The sequence below is a fragment of the Biomphalaria glabrata genome, chromosome 12 (assembly GCF_947242115.1).
Source record: "Biomphalaria glabrata chromosome 12, xgBioGlab47.1, whole genome shotgun sequence".
Taxonomy (NCBI): domain Eukaryota; kingdom Metazoa; phylum Mollusca; class Gastropoda; family Planorbidae; genus Biomphalaria; species Biomphalaria glabrata.
In genome coordinates this window covers 25,087,730-25,107,767 of record NC_074722.1, presented here as the reverse complement: position 1 = coordinate 25,107,767, position 20,038 = coordinate 25,087,730, and the positions used below count along the sequence as shown (strand labels likewise).

Genomic DNA, 20,038 nt, shown 5'->3' with positions numbered 1-20,038 from the left:
GCAAAGCTGGATCAAATTTCCCAAATTTTACGGTATGTTGTCATGGAGAATGACAGGGTGCAGGTTCGTGAGTCTTTTGTTGACTTCATCGACACAAAGGCTATGATAATGCTGCGGTCATGAAAGGTCATTAAGGTCATGAAAGAATTAACAATATTTGATTAATGAATAGGCCTACATATTATTTTTGAAAAAAAAGTAAGGTTTTGCAATGTTATTAATTAGTTAGTTGTTTTGTGTTTTTTTTAGGGGGGGGGGGGCATCAAGATGAGGTACCGCACCAGGCATCATATACTCTAGCTACGCCACTTGTGCCGATGTATGATTAGTTATTGTGTTTTAAGTGCTTAATAAGTTGTTTACACTTTAATTGTGTAGAGCGGTGTGGATACCTTTTACTTTGTTGTTTATTTAGCTGGTGCCCTCCAGCTGTCTCGTTCTGAGGTTGCTTGCAACCATGTGCTCTCTTCTATGTCAGCTAAGTCAAGTTTGCGCCATAAGCTGGTGTTTTAAGCGTTTCGGTGTTACGTCGACCACTTTTTAGCTCACCAAAAAAGACTGCCTTTGGCATGCGTTCGTCTGAGATTCGTCTCCCATACAGGATACTGCTCTGTCCAGCGTAACTGTCGGACTTAAAGAATTCCCACTATACAGAGGCCGCGGATACACATTTGAGACCAAAAGAAAATTTGCTGCCGAGGACAGACGCAGACGCTAAAAAAAAATCTTAATCGAGCACCGCGGATAATGGTTATGCTTGCCTTGGATGTGGCAAGATATGTAGGTCACAGCTGCAATACTCATTAATTTTCGGACTCTAAGACAAGCCTTATTATTATTATTATTTTGCTGGTGAGTTATTACCATGTGTTCATGCTTCGGTGTCTACTGTCCTGTACCAAAACAAAGGAAATGGTCATAACACAGCTTCTCTACGCCTTACTTGCTCACACTAAACATGATATCCATCTAGCGGTCAACGAGTTTGCGTACGCTGCAGCCTCTTTTGATTTAACTATAAACCTCGGTAAAAAGCTTGGAGTTAGGGCGTGTTGACGGAAAGCCCAGGAGAGATCTGAATGGAGGGATGTGTAAAAGCAGGTCATAGCACCACTGGGATGGATGGATGGCAAAAGCCGGAATGAACTTCTTATAGTCCGACAGTCAGGCTGGGCAGGGCACGTATTCCGTATGGGTAACGAGCATATTATTCGGCGTAACAGAGGTGCCCTACGGAAACGTTTCTTTAGAAAACTAATGCAATGATTTAAGTCTAATAAGAAAAAATGAGCCATTTTACTTTGTCACTAAGTGCATGTTTTACCCTATAACGTAGAGAAGTTACACTGCAAAGACTTTCTTCCAAGCCAATAATAGTAAGCCTACAATACAATTACGCAAAAGATGGATTGCAAAACTTTAAGACGGACTTGAGCTGTAGTTTGTCTAGACTGTAGGAGGACTTAAAAGACTTTAAATTTAATCGACATGTTCAATTAGGCCTACAATTAGAACTAACAGAACACTAAAACAACTCTTCAGATTAGTAGTCTTTATCCGATCGTTCATTTTCGTAATTACAAGAATATTCTAAAAATGACTTCGGGTATATATCCTTCCGAAATTATTTAACAGAGCGAGGTTCGGCCACCTAGTACAAAAATATTCTCAAAATAACTTCGGGTATATATCCTTCCGAAATTATTTAACAGAGCGAGGTTCGGCCACCTGGTACAAAAATATTCTCAAAATGACTTCGGGTATATATCCTTCCTTAACAAATTATTAATCCGAGCGAGGCTCGGTCACCTGATATTTAATACTAATAAAAGCAACTATAATATAATACAGAAAACAATAACAAAATTCAACATACAAGTTATTTGTATTCTATAAAATTACAAATCAAATACATTAAGAAATAACGTCATTAACGATCCTTCCAACCACCATTGTTCACACCATATACCCAACCCTTTGACAACCCATTCTCCCATCCTTCACAATAGAACGCCATAAATGGATGAGCTCTTCTATCGACAGGGTAAACCCAGGAGATAGATGGGTTAGTTAAAGTGCACAGTTGATTTTGTTACGTTTCATTCATTGCATAAGCTCAGCGGATCACGAACTTCCAATAACAACATCATTTTTTTGTTTGTTTCCCAGAGATTCAGTCAATTTAAAATAAATACATAATGTTCACCTAAGACGTAGGCAGATCTAGAGTTGATTTCAGAAATGTTCCATCACATATTAACCGCGGCACATGCAAAGCTGTGCTAGGGACACAAACTAAACCAATGTTGATAGAAACCCTTGTGGTAACCCATTGTCCTCACTACTTAGAACATCTCTATACTAGAGGATGTAAACTTATCATTAACACTGGGTGGAGTCATATCAATGTGTTTACAATTACTATCGTCTACTTCTAACCCCTAACTTACAACCAAACATTCAATGTCAATAGGGAAAGGACATGACAAAGTAGTTACCGTATGTGCCCTCAAACATACAATAACCTTGTGTCCCTAAGTCTGTTGAACCCATGGGGCGCCACACGTGGTCTGTCCACCGTCTTGTTCAATTCCTTTGTCTTTCGCCTTGAATGGAATCTCTTCCAATGGCTGGTTCATTCTTTAATGTTTTCTTCCTTAACTTTCTCTGATTCTTCTTTTTCCTGGTCCTGTTCCCTGAAGGAAGGTCTTTGCGAGTCCTGAAGGCCCTATGATATGGCCAAAAAGTTTAAGTTTGCGTTTCTGACAGAGGTCAGCAGGTCATCGTGAGGCCAAATATCATTGTGATCTTAAATCTCCTCATTTGTGATGCGATCTTTGCGGGTGATACCTTGTAGTATTCTACAGCATCTCAATGCCCATGTTAGGATCCTTTTTTTTTTTTTAATTCTGCAGTTAGAATGCGAGATTGGCAAGCCCTGAATATATTCAAGTCAATTCAACCCAAAATAATTTAGCCTCTGCAAATCACACAGGATATTCGCACACAATCATCATCTTTAAACCTTTTTTTCCACTCTGACTGCACTCCATCATTAAGAGCTAAAAAAGAATGAAAAAAAACAGTCAATGTTCAATCAACGCATGCATTTCTTTTTTAACTCTCCGGTCAATGCAAGGAATTTTCGTTTGTACCCATTTTATTGATTTCATTCCATTCTTGGTGGCTCTCGTCTATTTCACATTACTATGTCCTTCAATCTAAAAGCTACTATGGATAATATAGAAATAGGACTAATGCCTGGGCATTAGCTATGGTCGGAAAGATGTCGCAGACACAGCAGTATCCACCTCTCCACGCAGCCGAAGTATCAAAGGAACAGCAAATACCGATTCAGCTCTGCCAGGGTGTAGCACTCTGTACTGCAAACTGCCTAAGGGTCACAAGCTCCTGATTTTCTTAAGGATTGAATCCCGAGCTAATCTTAGATTAACCCGTTCTTACACACAGACGTAAACACACGGGTACACAATGTAAATATATTGTTGCATTGATGTGCGAAAAAAAATGATTATAATTAGATTAGAAGGATCATACTTGTAAATCCAGACACAGCTAAGGAACATTCTGACATTACAAAACCAGTGGGCGCTTCTCCCTACTCTAAGTGAAAACTAAAGAGTTCTTCATTTTCTTTGACTCAAGGAACAAACTATTTCTTTCGATCTTCACTCCCAGGGATGTTGTGAAAACTAATCAATATCTGCTGTTCACTCTATAGTTCGCCATTAAAAACATATGCCCCTGAACGAAGGATGTGGGCGAACAAAAAAAACCTGCAATTAACAGAAGGCGTATTATCTCTCATCAAATACATAAGTACTGGTTAAAATGTATAACGTAAGTTTTGTAAATAAGAAAAAAAAACGTGTATTACATTCTGACATTTTGTACGTTGTTAGTTTAAAAAACAACAACAAACAGTTCAAGACTTCTGCAGATATTTCATAACCTAATTATATTCAAGAAGTCAACAGGATTATGTGTTAAGTCTGGCAAAGTTTTATAAAGCGGCATGGATGTGTATGGAGGCAAGATGATGAGCGACCAAAGGCTCATTTTTCAATTCATGGGTTTGTTTCTAAATTCCTCGTGGGAGCTCTTCAGAAAATTTTCCATCGCTCAGTTTTTCGTAAAATAGATACACAGGCAACATTTCCAGCCCCAATGAAACCTTTTTCTTTCTTCTGAATGCTATCCATCTGCAACATGTAATAAGCCTGACAGTCCGGCGTGAAATCAAAGCAATTCATGTGGTGTATTTAAGCTATTTGATGTGGCGGGGATATACGTCCATGACTATGAAGCCTATAGAAGTGAGAGAAGAAAGGTGTAGTCTGTTCCATTATCGTCTGACGTAACGTAGAACTGTAGTCTCCTTGCTCTTGGAGCCGGAATAGTTGACATGGCCGGAATCTAGCAAAAGTGAAACAATTTATCTTGGGAAGAATTTCGATACATGCAACTCTCGATGACACGAGGTTTCCATGTTGCACGTGCTCGATCTGCTTTTGGAAGACTCCATGTCTGATCGAAGAGATGACTCCAAGAACCTGGAAGCAGCTGACTGCTGCAAGAGAACTGTTACATAGCGACACACAGAGCCTAAAGGTGAGAACGATAAGACAATCTTTAGCCCAAGAAAAGTACACGATAAAACAACCAAGAAGGACAAGGCTTTGTCTATGTATCCGCGTGACTAATATGTAGGTCACAGGTTCTTCGCATCCAAGTAAAATACGGCATTATTCTTTCGTAGAAAAATCTTATAACTAATACCGTTGTTTGTGGTATGAGTATATCGTATAGTAGGATTATATAGCAGACTGGAGTTGAATGGATGATTAATGAGCGTGTATACGGGAACATATGTACATTACTATCAAGCACACATTTCCTTAAAAAAATATAACATTTTCAGATTAGTTTAGCCATTGAAAGCCTACAATTGAAAAGAAACAGGTTTAGCTGCTTGGGTTAGGGCGCAGTAGGCAAGTAGGAAGAACTGGAACTTAGTTCAGTGCATGTGTACTGCCATGAGGCAAAGTGACGTCATTACATCATCTCCGCAGAAAGCGAGCAACGCATCCAACACACGCACACAATAGTCAGATAAACACACAGTGTTTACAAACACAGCCAGTATCCATGACAGCCAGCAGCGTCTCACACAACGTAAAACAACGTGAGCGCACAGGTATGGGCAGTGTCCTTATCCTTTACTTTGTACCTGACCCCAGCGCCGAACCAATGCCCACACATTCAGCCTTTGACCCTCACAATATTCCTTCAAACGCTTTAAGAAGAGTGTGTTTTTATTGGTCATTTACACAGGAGGAGTGCAAGCAGCACTGCTTTAAGAAAACCCCTCCACGTGATAAAAAAAATACCCAGAGCATTGCTCTATTCTTCCAGGCAGGCGCCGGGATCGTCTAAATTAATTACACGAGGCGGCATTCTTTGGGATAGATTAGAAGGCTGGTGTTTATATACACTGGGCTGTCTGTTGATGGTAGCACTTTAGGGTCAATTTCCTTTTAAAGTCCACATTTGTATGTAAAAAAAAAATAAAAAAAGAAAAATACGTAAACACTTTTTTTCCGCTAAGTAAATTTAAACAGGTGATTCGGTTCAGGCACGCCTGGGCTGGTAGCTTCAAAGACGGGTCGCTGAAAGGACCGTTATCGGCTGTGAGCAACACATTTTGACAATATCACAACGCAGCCATGAGCAGAAATGAGTTGACAAGGGGAGTTGTGATACGATAACGTGTAGGTGGACCCGACATCTATACATTATTACACAGAAAAATCGTATTCCCAAAATTGAAATTGAATCAACCAATAGAAGTTTATTGTTAGGATTAGGAAAACGTTAGAGAGGTAAACTAGGATGATTGTCGACTTGTGTAGTTGTGTTACAAATATGAAATTAGGATATTATTCAGCTTTGGAATAAAATGAACTGCACATTTAAATTGTTTTTAAAATGGTTCATACGTATGTGCATACAATATAAATTCTCAAAACAAAAAGTTTCCAGAAGACCACTAGTCTAAATTAAATTCTTAAGAAATGATAATCGATTTTCGTCGGGAAAAGAAGGAAAATAAGATTGTTTCTGTAGCTACAGAGAACATTAAAATAGTGAAAACCTTTAAATATCTTGGTACTGTCTTAGACAATAAAGTAAGTTTTACTCCAAATACTGATTATATCAGCTAAAAAGGGGCAGCAAAGATTACGATTACTTAGATGTCCTGTTACGGCAATATGAACATTAAGAAATAAACTTTATACAATCCTAAATGTTGCTGCTAAGTCATTGGTATATACAAAAAACCAAGCTGTTTGAGAAAAACTTTTCTGGGTATTTATCAAAAGCAGGATAGGCCAGAGAATTACACATGAATTCACCCTCTATCCTGAGCACCGAAAAAAACAAACAAAAACAAACACTGTGACAGACGTAAAATTGTATTCTACCGCCTTCCCCATTAGAAAATACACATTCGAAATTAATGACCTCAATAACCACAAATAGCTCAACTTTCCTATGCTCCAAATGACATAACAAGATTTTTTCCACCTTCATTGTGAGTCTATTCTCAGACTGAAAAATTTAAAATAGTTTTTTTTTTTGTAAAGACAGGCAGTTGAACTCCCACCACCAAACCCCATTTTTCCTTAAATTTCGAAGACGTGGATTGCGTGGACTTGATTGAAGGGGCGTGTTTCAAAGAAAATGGCGGCGTAAACAAGAGAGCAGAATTAAAAAAGACTGTCAAACTAGTTCCACATTTTGTGTTTTCGTGGTGATTCTTGTCTTATTTAGTTTACTTCAGGAGAGAGAGAGAGAGAGAGGACTTGAAGTTATGTCAATGGACCTGAGGTAGGCGGATGGATGGACAAGAGGAGGCATGAGAGTGACGAAGAGGCTGGTCAAGTGATTGCGTCCTGAAATTCCAGCCGATAATGAAAGTCTACATTTGATCACTGAACCCCCCCCCCTTCCCCTGTTCTAAATGGGCTAAGAGCGGAAGATCAATTTAACTTGACAGCTCAATTAAAATGACATTATTTAAGACAACTATTGTCCTGGTCGTTTCTTTTGCCCGAAGGTTACTTGTTGCTTAAACTTTAATGTGACTAGTTTAGCCAGTGTTTTGTTCGCCTATTTGTAGCGACACTTATTTACAAGACTTCTTAAAGACGACAAATAGAAGAGCTATCGATAATACCGGTACTAGAGTAGTTTCATCTAGACATCAACCAACTCCTAAAATGGCCGAGTCTACGCACGGATCGCGAGACCTAGAAGTGACACAAATTTAATGACGCATTTGATGTGCCACAAGAGATTAGTTGAACTAGAGTTTCTGAAGTGAATGAAGATGTCACGTTCATAGCTCTAGTTAGTGAAAGTTTCTCTCCCGCTTATCAAACGTTACCTCCTCAAATATAACATTCTAGTGTAATCATAGAATGATGGCCAAGAGACTTGGCTTAGTTTCTAATTCGCAAGTGTGAATATAGGGTTGAACTTATCACACTCTGCAGAACAGTTCCAAATGTTTAGTTTCTCATGTTGCCACTTTGTGTATAGCGCTCCCGTAATAATACGCGCCAAGGTCAAGTTGCACAAACAATAAACAAAATGTTTACACTTCGATAAACATCAGCAAATTTCCCATAGAGCTAAAATAGTACACAGAGTTAAAAATAAACAAGAATCTTCCCAATACAGTTTTATGTTCTTTCATGTGTAGGCAGGAGCAGCACAGTTTAGAGAGGATAATTGACAATTACTAGGGGGGGGGGACGTTTCAAACTTCATGGGAAGTCCATTTTGTAAGAGTCTAATCGACATTACGTTATATTGTGTGTTTATAGTGAGGGTTCAATCTCTTTAAAATATCGACTTAAGAATGGAAATGTTTTATTTTGAAAAGAGGATTGTGTGTGTGTGTGTGTGTTATTTCTACGCCTAAACAAAACATTCCCCGACTAAATAACAGTCGAATTCGAGCCATTGGGTTAAGATTGTAGGTCTAATTTACGAGATACCATACCAAGACGTGATGACAGCTCAATTCAATAACAATAACCTTCTCCATTCAATGAAATACACTACAGTTAGCGCCATGCACCATAATTGTGTTGTATCTGTTGGAAACAGTGCCGTGCTGTCCCATAGTATCTTTGCGCTTGACACTCACCACTGCAGGGATTAATAATGATAAATCTGTGCAATTAGAAATATTTGTACCAATCGTTTTTGTTTAGCTTTCTCGAAGCGCTATGATCCTATCACTTGAGTTCTCCAGTTGGGAAAGGGGGTGGGTGGGAAAGAAAGACTGTATCTGAGTGGATGTTACCGTTTTTAAATACATAACAAAGGTGTACGACTTCAGTTCGAACTCAAGGGCTCAAGCGTCCTCAATACAATGCACTAACCACTGTGCCAGGGAAGCGCTTATGAAAATAGAGGGTTATATAGTTATTATTATAGCTTTTTATATAGCGCTACTTTCATGCTTATAGCATGCTGAGAGCGCTTTTGGTCCAATCTCATCTGTGGACCAGTGTGGGGGGGGGGGGGGGGTATCTAGGAGTCGGTTTTCCGTGCTGCCTTTAGGCGCTCAGTAAACACAACTCTGCCCGAGTCGGGTGTCGAACCTCTAGGTAGCCAAGCCAAGTTCAAGCGCACTTGTTAGTTTCAAACATTTAGGCGGCATAATTCTCTACACAAAGTATAAAGGGGGCTAATTCAACTTATACCACTACATCTGTCAAATACTATTTCTTTCCCTAGTTCTATACCAAACAAAATAATCAACTACCAATAGTTATTTAATTAATTGATAAGTTGTTTTAAATTATAGATTCTTGTATTTTCAGGTAAAAGAAATAGTTGAGCGAAATTTCAGCTAGATCCGAGATTGAATGTGGAATAAATAATGTGTAAAAACTTTTTGACCAGACAGAAAGACAGAGTGAGTTGATATTAAACTTTGTACAAACAAAGGAAAAAATGTGTTTTGTAGTTCCAAATAAGTTCCTAGGAAAGATCATGTCTCACTTAACTCTGCATGACTCCAATGAATATGTAAATATACTTGTATTTGTACTAGCATTTGATCTGTTGATAGTTATAAGTCGTTGAAAGTTTGTACAGAAAAACAAGAAAAATTACTTTTAAAAAAAAAACAAATCTTTTACTAAGTGTAATTGTATTAATTAGTTTGGATCAGTCATGCAATTGTATTTAATCTGTGCATTGAAATATTTTTACCAATTGTTTTTGTTTATCAGCTTTAGGTTTTCACAATGCTCTATGATCCTATCACTTGTCTGGAACAGTTGGGAAAAGGGGAAGGAAAAAGGGGGCATCTTGGGGAATGATTGTTTTTTAATGCTCAAAAAATGTTCACCCAGGGCTCAAGATTCCTCAAGGGGACTAATTCAACTTATACCACCAAATCTGTCAAGTATGATTTATTTCCCTTACTATGTTACCAAACAAAATAATAAGTTACCAAAAGATGATTAAATTAACTAATTGGTTATTTTTTAAAAATTAATTCGAGTGTTGTCAGGTAAAAGAAACAATAGTGCAAAACTTCAGCTTAATCCGAGATTGGATGTGGAAGAGATAACGTGTATAAACCTTTTACCAGACAGACAGACACAGAGTGAGTTGATATAAGCTTTGTAAACAAATTTAATTTGACCAATTAAGATTTAAAAATGTTTTGTTAAAAATACGAAAAGCAAAAACGTAGTCTAAATAAATAGATGTATATATCATTCGTATAGTCAGTATAGTGCAAGACAAAGTGCTTCCTACAGTTCATATATATATATGGAGGCAAATCCTTATTAAAAAAAAAACGGTAATAGTGTAAAGTTCCCCTTTCATACCTTGTGGTCTTCAGGGCAGATAATGTAAAGGTTATCCGTTTCTGTGGCCTAAGGTTATCGAGGGTATCATGTGGCCAGTACAACAACCAACTGCCTTTACTTTTCCCCAACTAATGTCAGAGGCGCCCAAAGATCCCGAAATTCAAAATTTCAGTCTTTACCAAGGACTCGAACCCAGGACCCCTGGTTTGGAAGCCAAGTGCTTTACCACTCAGCCACTGCACCTCCTTATATTTAATGAGAGAGTGTGCATAGCCAAAGAGATGTTAGTAAATAACAGTCTTCATTGCCAGAGCTTTCCTTTAAAAGCTACCACTAGACTTTGACGAGATAGAATCACTTACCATATCCTGGACAGCCGGTGGGGTCGCATCTTGGACTAGACTTGGGGTACGTTTTCGGGATAGTTACCATCAGAGGAGGGACGCTGGGTAGGTTGATGTCCTCTGTAAATAAACAAAAGTATTATTAATAGATATAGTCATAAAGCATTTGTGCTATGTCCTATACTCAGGTCAAATATTAAAACAGTGGGGCAGTCAAAATGTTCATGAGCGTTACTTTGGGTATCAGATACAACAAATGCAAAAGTCTCATTACTCAACTCTTTATCGATTGTCAGACTAAGCTCTTACTTTTAATGAAGTAACAAAAAAATCAAATGCCGCCAAATTGCTACAAAGATCAATACATTATAGACACACGTTTCTCCCTCTAAACTAACACATCTTAAGGTGTGACTAAACTGGTATCAAGGAGTTAAATTATAAACAGATAAGTGAGAGATAATAAGGCTAGTTGTTTTTTTTTTGCAAGGACGTGATAGATTTATAGCTTCAGTAGTAGACATTGAAATAACTTATGATTGTATTAGCACTAAACATGACTTTAGTTCAGAGGCTACCTTATGATTGTATTAGCACTAAACATGACTTGAGCTCAGAGGCTACCTTATGATTGTAGTAGCACTAAACATGACTTTAGTTCAGAGGCTACCTTATGATTGCATTAGCACTAAACATGACTTGAGCTCAGAGGTTATCTTATGATAGTATTAGCACTAAACATGACTTTGGTTCAGAGGCTACCTTATGATTGTATTAGCACTAAACATGACTTTATGTTCTTTCATGTGTAGGAAGGAGCAGCACAGTTTAGAGAGGATAATTGACAATTACTAGGGGGGGGGGGAACGTTTCAAACTTCATGTGAAGTCCATTTTTTAAGAGTCTAATCGACATTACGTTATATTGTGTGACTTTAGTTCAGAGGCTACCTTATGATTGCATTAGCACTAAACATGGCTTTAGCTCAAAGGCTATTTTACGATTATATTAGCACTAAACATGACTTTAACTCGAAGGCTAACTTATGATTTTGTGAGCACTACACATAAGTTCAGCTTCGAGGCTAACTAATATTTTATAAGTGCTAATTACACATCACATTTACGCTTTGAAAGAAGAGCCGCGTGCCCCTAAGCGCTGAGAAAACAAAATAAAAATGAACAAAAGCCCATCGAATATTTCCATTTTAATTTTCACCTCTGAAAAAAAAAAAGACCGATTTCACTATTAGCCTGAGATGGGTCAATATAAAACAAGCGAAAATTTTGTCAACAGAAAACTCCTATTCTGCACTTCCTCAAGCCCGGGAGGTCCATAAATATAGAAAAGATACAAGTCTACGTTAAAACATAGATAATAATATTTCATATATATCTATATCTATAAATGCTAGATGTAGTTCTTAAGACCTAAAGTAAACTTATGCCACCTGCATTTATTATACAAACACAACAACGAACACGAAACATCTACAACACGAAAGAAAAAATACTGATGGCAGAGATCAAGCGATAAACAGCCCACACTAACAGTGTATAATGATCTATTATTAGTGGATTCTTTTGAAGGCATCACGTTCAAAGCAAATAATCAAAGTTCTGGTAACCAGTTTTGTATGACATAAGCTAAGAGGTGCTATAAACTATCCAGGGAGGTAATAATAATAATGCATGAGGAAAAAAAAAACAACTTTTAAGATATTTCTTTTTGTACAAGTGACCTTTATTCCAAGACCTCTCATTAGACCTGTGCTCGGTTAGACCCGGCATATGCCTCTCGTTACCTGAAGAAAGGAGAAGAGATTCTCCAGGTCAATCAGTTGAGCAGTATGGAGGACAGCCAAGGGAGAAAACAAACTTAACACACACACAAAATATAGGGAACTTCAAGAGACTACCAGACTGGAAGAGCGACTTTAAGGTACATGCTCATATGACATTCGAAACACCTGCCGAGGAGACTACATGCGTCAGTACACAAGGTAGGTAGATTTATTCTAGGGCGGCCGATATCGGCGAGGGCAATGATCTTTAAGTACTACTTAGAGCAAAGTCAGTAGACTGATAGATCAAGTTGTAGAGCAATGCTGTGATCACAATACTACTAAACTATTTTAAAAAAAACTTCCCTAAAGAGGAAGAACTCCTCCCTTAAAATATATTAATAATGTACAAGCTATTTCCCTTAATCAATATCAAACAAAATATTAATTACCGATTATTAATTGACTAATTGTTTTTTTTATTGATTCATGTTTTGTTAGGTAGAATAAATAATTGATTAAGTATCAACATGATCGGAGAATTTGTGAGGGAGAAATAGCGTTAAAAGTTATTTAATGGACTAAACCAAACAAATATATATATTTTTTTTTTTTTGTACGCACCGGTGGGAAAAAAAGTAATACTTTTCATGTATTGTAACGTTTAGTATTAATATATTTGTAGTTAAAAGTTAGGCAATTCATCGCTGAGTACCGGCACCTATTATTTTACAAAAAAAAAGCACTGTATATATATATATATGAATACTGAAGGATTAATTTTCCTTGCAGGTATCAAACAAAATAATTAATTACCAGTAACTAATGGACTAATTGGTTACTTTAAAACCAAAAAAAGATTTATGTCTTGTTTATGTCAATGAATAATTGTGTGAAGTTTCAACTTGATCCTAGGATGGGTGCACACACTTTTTACCAGACAGATAGACAGAGTGAATTGATATAAGCTTTGTAAACAAACAAAAAAAAGACTGGAAAAGATGTGCATGGTGATATCTGTTAGATGTAAAAACATAAAAGATTGGCTCTGAGTCCAATCAATAGTCTAATTAAACTAAGAATAGGGTAATAAGGAAATCTATAGGCCACAACCATCACTGATGATGTACATTAGCACTAGTTCTTGACTAGCTAGAATTAGTACAGTATTTGTGATCTGTGTTTAAGTTTGTGTGTGTGTGAGAGAGAGAGAGAGAAAAAAAAAGGGGGGGGGGTAAAGTTAAATAAACTATATGAACAAGAGGCTGAGAAAAAAATGGATGCAACTCCAATATTGCATTAGCTCCCCTGGTTTAGTATGCTACCAATAGAGTGAGAGAATCTGACTATTTAGAACTAATACTTTAACAAGGAACAGTTTATTTTTAAATAACTTCATAACCCAAATACAATATACAAGAACGCCAATCACTTGTCAATGCTGAGTTCTACTTGTTATTAATAGCAGAAAGGTATCTGTATGAAGGATTACAGAGTTTTGACAGTAGGTCTACATCTAACGTGAGATTGTCTACAAATCAATGACAATGCGTCTGCTGAGATTAATTATTTTAGTCCACTAATCAAATAATTAAGTCTGATAATAAATGGCATTAGTCTACTAATGAGTTATTTCAGCCTTTTAATCACTGAATGTCCTCTGTTAATCAATGACTTCTACTTATTTACGAATTTAATCAATCAATTTATTCAGTTAATGAGTTTAATTGGTTAATCAATAACTTCAGTCTGTCAATCAATAATTTCAGTCTATTAATCAATACCTTCAGTCTGTTAATCAATAACTTCAGTCTGCTAATCAATAACTTCAGTCTGCTAATCAATAACATCAAACTGTTAATCAATAAATTCAAACTGCTAATCAATAACTTCAGTCTGTTAATCAATAACTTCAAACTCTTAATCAATAACTTCGGTCTGTTAATCAATAACTTCGGTCTGTTAATCTACGACTTTGGCCTTTTAATCAGTAGCTTAAGTCTGTTATTTTACAAATTTGGCCTGCTGACAAATTACTTAAACTATAACCATGAAGATGTTAAAATTATTTTTTTAAATTATAGATATCCTTTCAAAAGCATTTTTTTAATTTCAGTATAATTAAAATAATTACAATCGTCTCATCCCAGCACGATAATCGTCAACTTTGGGCTCCACGGAAGCATTTAATGTTACAATCATAAGTTCACTTAGATCTAATTACAACCGTTTCACGTTTTCTCTGAAGCGTGTTTTTAAACAGTACGCTGTAGGTTCAAACGGGCCCCCAGAGTGCATAGCCCGCTAGGTCGCTATCTGACTCTCTCATTTCACAAGCCAAGATGTTTAATATCTGTGTGTGTGTGTGTGCGTATTCAAACAAACATTTCTCCTTCAAGTGGTTCTGCGGTCTACCTCACATTCCCCTACCCTCGATCTTATCCCGCGATCTGTGAAAACACGTGATTCAGTCGGGAGGAATCAAAACAAATAACTTAATTCACAACAAGACGAGGGTTACAAAATATCTCTTGCCAGGGAAGAAACAGAAGGATAAGTTCTGATGACAGGGTTTGGGGCAGCAGGTAGTGCAGTGAACACGTGCTCGGCAAGGGCAAACCAAGAGCATAACTCTGAAAGGCTGAATCTACAGGATTGAGAAATAAAAGATGGCTAATACAAAGCGATCCGAAGCATGGAAACTATAATGACAGAGTCGGCCCACAGTCAGACCTACGTAACAAAAAATGCGATAGATGCTGAGTATATCCGTCATAAGCGCCACCACACCAACAGATCAAGCTGATGGCGCTCAAGCTGACAGTTCCGACGCTGTAACTAGATCTGTAAGTATGTATGGTCAGAGCGAAAAAAATCAAAACGGCGAAATTTTAATTTGCAGCTGGAACAAGAAGTCTTCTAAACTCATTCTATATAGAAATTATGAGTGCTCGATACCTTCAATTTCAATTACCAGAAAGGGTATTAATTAGTATTATTATAATACTCGGTAGTCTCCATATTTTTCTAGGCCTTCCACTTCCTTGTCCTGAGTGTCGGACGCTATAGGCTTCTCAGTATGGGGCCTAATAATAGTATATGTCGTTGGGTAATACATTAATCATGTGGTAAAGTAGCAGCCATCTTCCCTGTGCCCGAAATCCTTATGTTGATCTCGTCCACTTGGCCATTACTTGTGTATCGGCCCTCCCAACATTGTAATAGAATGAAGACGTTCAAAGAGCGTTTGATGTCACAAAGTGTTTAGGTCAAAAGATTCCATAGAACAATCTAGGAAAACAAGAATTCAACTGGAGCAAGAAAGAATGTTAAGAGGCTCGGGGGGTTTACACTCCGTTATTAAACCTTCCAGCTTCAGAGTGGACGTGTATCAAACAACAGTGTACACGTTTTCTGCTAATACAAACAGCCTTCAAATGACTCAAATATGTCAAAGAAATGATCCCATTATACACGGACGTAAACCTTTTTTTTTTTTTTAGAAAGTGAAACATCCAAGAAAACAAAAAGCTATGTTTCATATAAACCAATAGATTTGGTTCAGTTTTTCAGAGGAGACCAAAAAAAAAGGCCGCTATCTTTAAGGGCACTAACTCATTCCTTTGCTATTCCTCATCAAACTCTCTTGCAATGCAAGAAATAATAAAAGGTCGCTGATAAGAGAGAGAGAGAGAGAGAGACAGAGATAGAGAAAAAGAGAAAGAGAGAAAAAAGAAGAGATAGAGAAGAAAGAGGAAGTGAGAAAAAGCAAAAAGGAGGAGAGAAAAGAAGGAGAAAATGAGAAGAAGGAGGAGTGTGTGTGTGTGAGAGAGAGAGTGAAAACTGGTCGGGGCATCTGAAGGTAGAGGAAAGGTGGAGAAAGAGATTGTTACCCCAGTGACGTCACGTGCACAGAGGGTACCAGGTGAGCACAATATTGCACTTCCTTTGTGCGCATGCGCTCTTGTGTGTGTTTCTCTTCTTTCTTTCTTAGAAGTACATTACTTTCATCCTCACCTTTCTATACATACTCCGCCCTCCTCTAGACACATGGGAAGGGGAGGGAGAGATCCCATCGGTACAAAGAAAAGAGCAGACCTGGTTACATCCGTAGTGAATACTAAAGTCCGGAGACAAAAAGGGGCAGAGGGAGAAAGACAAAGAAAGTGTGACAGAGAACAAGACTTAGAGAATCTTGAGGCTGAGACAAACAGGAACACAATGGGAAACATGAAGCAGAGAGAGGTGAAGAGAGAACACACGAGACACACTCAGAACAATTCAAGAGGTAAGACTTAATCAAGAATAACAAGCGAGTGATAGGACGAAGGATACTGACACGACAGTTGTAACAACAAAAATCTATCTGCCCATCCCTCCCCTTATCTCTCAATAGATAATATAAATATATGTGATTTATAATCAATTATCTCTTAACCTTTGTCCTGTGGGTGCTGTGACAGCTCGCGTAACCAAATCCCTCTACGTTGCTCGGTCAGCAGCTGTTTATAATAGTACCGGTATATCAAGAGTCCATTCTTTTAAGTTATCCAGCCATCTTTTTTTTTTGGGGGGGGGGGGGGGGGCGACCCATTCTTCGTGCGCTCTCCACTGTACCTTGAAGGTAGTCATGTCTTACACTAGGACCAAACCAGCATCAGATTTCGACTTTTCACAGTAATGAGTTCTTCCTTTTTGCCAGACAGAGTTCAATTCTTTTACCCAGCAATTTCTTTTTTGTAGCATTTACTCTCAAAGTCTGGAATTCTTCTTTCAGCCTCAAGGTTCAGTGCCAGATATTTCAATGAGTCAGCTCGTGATGTCTGGCCATTCAACAGCATGCAACATCTAGTACTATCTCCACCACAAACTTGTATTTGGCTCTTCTCAGCATTGATCTCCATCCCAACTTATCTAGCTGCAGCATCCAGTTCTGTAGTAAAATCTTGTACCTGGTCTGCATTATCTTCAATCAGGTCTATATCGTCTGCACACCTGATATGGGAAATTCATGGTCAAGCTAGAAGTAAATTCTCCTAGAGTTCCCATCATACTATGCTCCAGAAATACGCTATGTTAAAAAGAGCTAGAGAGAATGCATCCTTACCGCCTTTCTATCGATGCATTAAAACTTTCTCCGATTCGGTTGCTCAGAAGTACTGAGCTATTCGTATTTTGATACAAGACTTTGATAGCTTCGATAATGTTTTTGTCAATGTTAAACTCCCTTATCACAAACCAGCATGCAGAGCCCGGTCAAACGTTTTTGTTTTTTTTTTGAAGTCTATGAAGTTGTGTCCTAGTTTCTTTTGGCGTTGAAGACATTTTTCATTTAATTGTCTGTTAAATCTTTGTTCAACAGAGCTTCTGCCTGCTCTGAAGCCTACATGTTCCTCGGCTTTTCTATGCTATTATTCTTGCTGGGATGGCTGATCAGACTTATCTCAACTCGCCTTTCTTGTGCAGTGGAATAATTTTAAAAAAGGGCACGTTTATTTGTTCCATGTGAGACGCCGTGAGTATTTCATTTTTTTATTTAGAAAAATTATCAAAAGAACTAACTAAAATTAAAAAAAAAAAGTAAAATATAAAACAATACTTAAAAAAACAACAGCACAAAAGCAACAACATTGCTGCAATTATTTGGAATCAGTCATGTCATTAATTTTTAAATGATTTACACTAACAATAATATATGTGAGCGATTGGAAATATTTGTATCAAAATGTTTTTGTTTAGCGCAAGGTCTTTGTATCGACATAACTGTGCAAAGTTTCCACTTGCTCAGAGAATGGGAAGAGAGAGAGAAATAACGTGCACAAGAATCCACCCAGACTTCGTGGATAGAAGCTAAATATAGCTCCAGCTACTTTGTTAAGAAAAGAAAGGAATTAATCTCAACATCTCAGGTTAGAATGTGACAAATAAACAGGGCGCTTTTGTATTCAACAAAAGAAGAAGAAAAAAAGAAGTAAGGAGACAAAGTAGAGAAACAGAGAGAATAAGAGATATTCTCCAGAGGATCATCTGCCACTTAAGTCATCTGCCTTCACCATAAAGGTCATCATCCACATCTACACTCCCACCTCCCCCTTTCTATCCTTTATAAAACACACTGAACACCAGAGGTGTCACTTTTAATCCCACGTCCTTTCAATTCTTAGCCTAAGAGCAGAGCATCAGACAGACTAGAAATCCTACAACTCACAAAGAGTGAGCAGGAAAACAACGAGATTCATTGGGCTGTCAACATGCTGACACCTTGTAGACTAGTTGCACATAGTAGTTACTAGCAGTACACACCGGCTACTCCCGTTGATTTGTTTTATAGTGTTTATAATGGCCACACATCCCCTCCTTTTTGTTTTTAGAATGTTCAATAAACGGGCCACATTTGAACGATCCACTTAAAGCCTAACATACTTTAAGCCCGTGATTAAGTGTATCTGTTACACGATCCACTTAAAGCCTAACATACTTTAAGCCCGTGATTAAGTGTATCTGTTACACGATCCACTTAAAGCCTAACATACTTTAAGCCCGTGATTAAGTGTATCTGTTACACGATCCACTTAAAGCCTAACATACTTCTAGCCCGTGATTAAGTGTATCTGTTACAATGATGTTAAAAGACACGCTCTCTTTCTCTCTCCCTCTCCCCTAAAGCCCGTTTTTTGTAAAAAAAAAATTATCTGCGCATCGTAATTTTTGCCGACATATGAATTTTGAATTGATGTCAAAAGACCCGCTTTATAACGCCATTCGCATGAACATATGGTTTTGGTCCGTGAATAGTAGTGTCACTTTTACTTGTCCATACCCCCCCCCAGCTCTCCGGACCACAACAAAAAAAGCTAGCCTTACATACAATGTATACTTTTACTCAGCTTCAATTCAATATTTAATATACCCAATGTTGCTTATCGACCCTAACCCTCACCCCTCCAACATACACACACACCCACTTTCACAGTTTTCCGACCTTTATTTTATTCCAATGAAAATCCTAAACTTTGTTAGCATCCTCCGATAGATCGACCCTTAACCCTACACTTTTCAGTTTTGCCATCGTGTTATATCCATCCTATGCATTGCTGGCAAGCGTGCTATTAACCAGACTATAACACCACCTAGAAACTGGCCTACTTCCAAGAGTCAATGTAGCTTCAAGCAGGATAAAGGCACGGTTGACATGATCTTACAGTCTGCCAACTCCAAGAGAAATGTAAAGAGCAAAATTCAAATCTCTATACTGCATTCATAGATTTGACTAAAGCTTTTGATAATGTCAGTCGTGAAGGCCTTTGGCAAATCGGACGTCCGAATTCGGCTGCCGGAACAATTCATAGCAATGGTGCGCCAATTCCATGATAACATGCAAGCAAGAGTCCAAGACAACGAAGACTACTCTTTTTCCTGTCTCAAATGGCGTGAAGCAGGGCTGTGTACTAGCTCCAACGCTTTTCAGCATAATGTTCACCGCCATGCTGAAAGATGCCTTTCGCACAGAAAGCACTGGAGTTGGCATACGATATCGCACCGAGGCAAAAAAAAAAAAGTTAATCTAATGCTCAGAGACTCAAGGCAAGACCAAGGTAAACTACGATTGCATCAGAGACCTGCTATTTGCAGATGACTGTGCCCTAAACGCCGCAAACGAAGAAGACCTTCAAAAGTGCCTGTCCCTCTTCGCTAATGCCTGCAAACATTTTGACCTCACCATAAATGTAAAAAAGAAGTGCTGCACCAATCTCCTCCAAATAAAGCTGTCACAGAACCAGACATTCTCAAAGATGGCCAGAAATTAGCAAATTTCAAAAAGTTTGTCTATCTGGGAAGCAACATACCAGCAAATGACAATCTAGATGATGAGTTTGACTTCCGTATTGCTCGTGCCAGTGCTGCTTTAGGCAGACTTCAAGGACAAGTGTAGCAACGGAGAGGACTCAGCATATCCACAAAACTGAAAGTCTACAGTGCTGTAG

The 20,038-nt window shown here is 38.0% G+C and overlaps 1 protein-coding gene across 4 annotated transcripts in view; it reads right to left on the bottom strand.

The window, feature by feature from the left end:
• The window catches only part of LOC106071842 (mediator of RNA polymerase II transcription subunit 15-like), a 128,475-nt gene that overhangs the window by 67,668 nt on the left and 40,769 nt on the right, over positions 1-20,038 (bottom strand). For all 4 annotated transcript variants that reach the window (XM_056007140.1, XM_056007142.1, XM_056007143.1 and 1 more), the window contains one exon: positions 10,289-10,390. In XM_056007140.1, the coding sequence (XP_055863115.1) occupies positions 10,289-10,390 (102 nt within the window). The remainder of the gene's footprint in view (positions 1-10,288; positions 10,391-20,038) is intronic.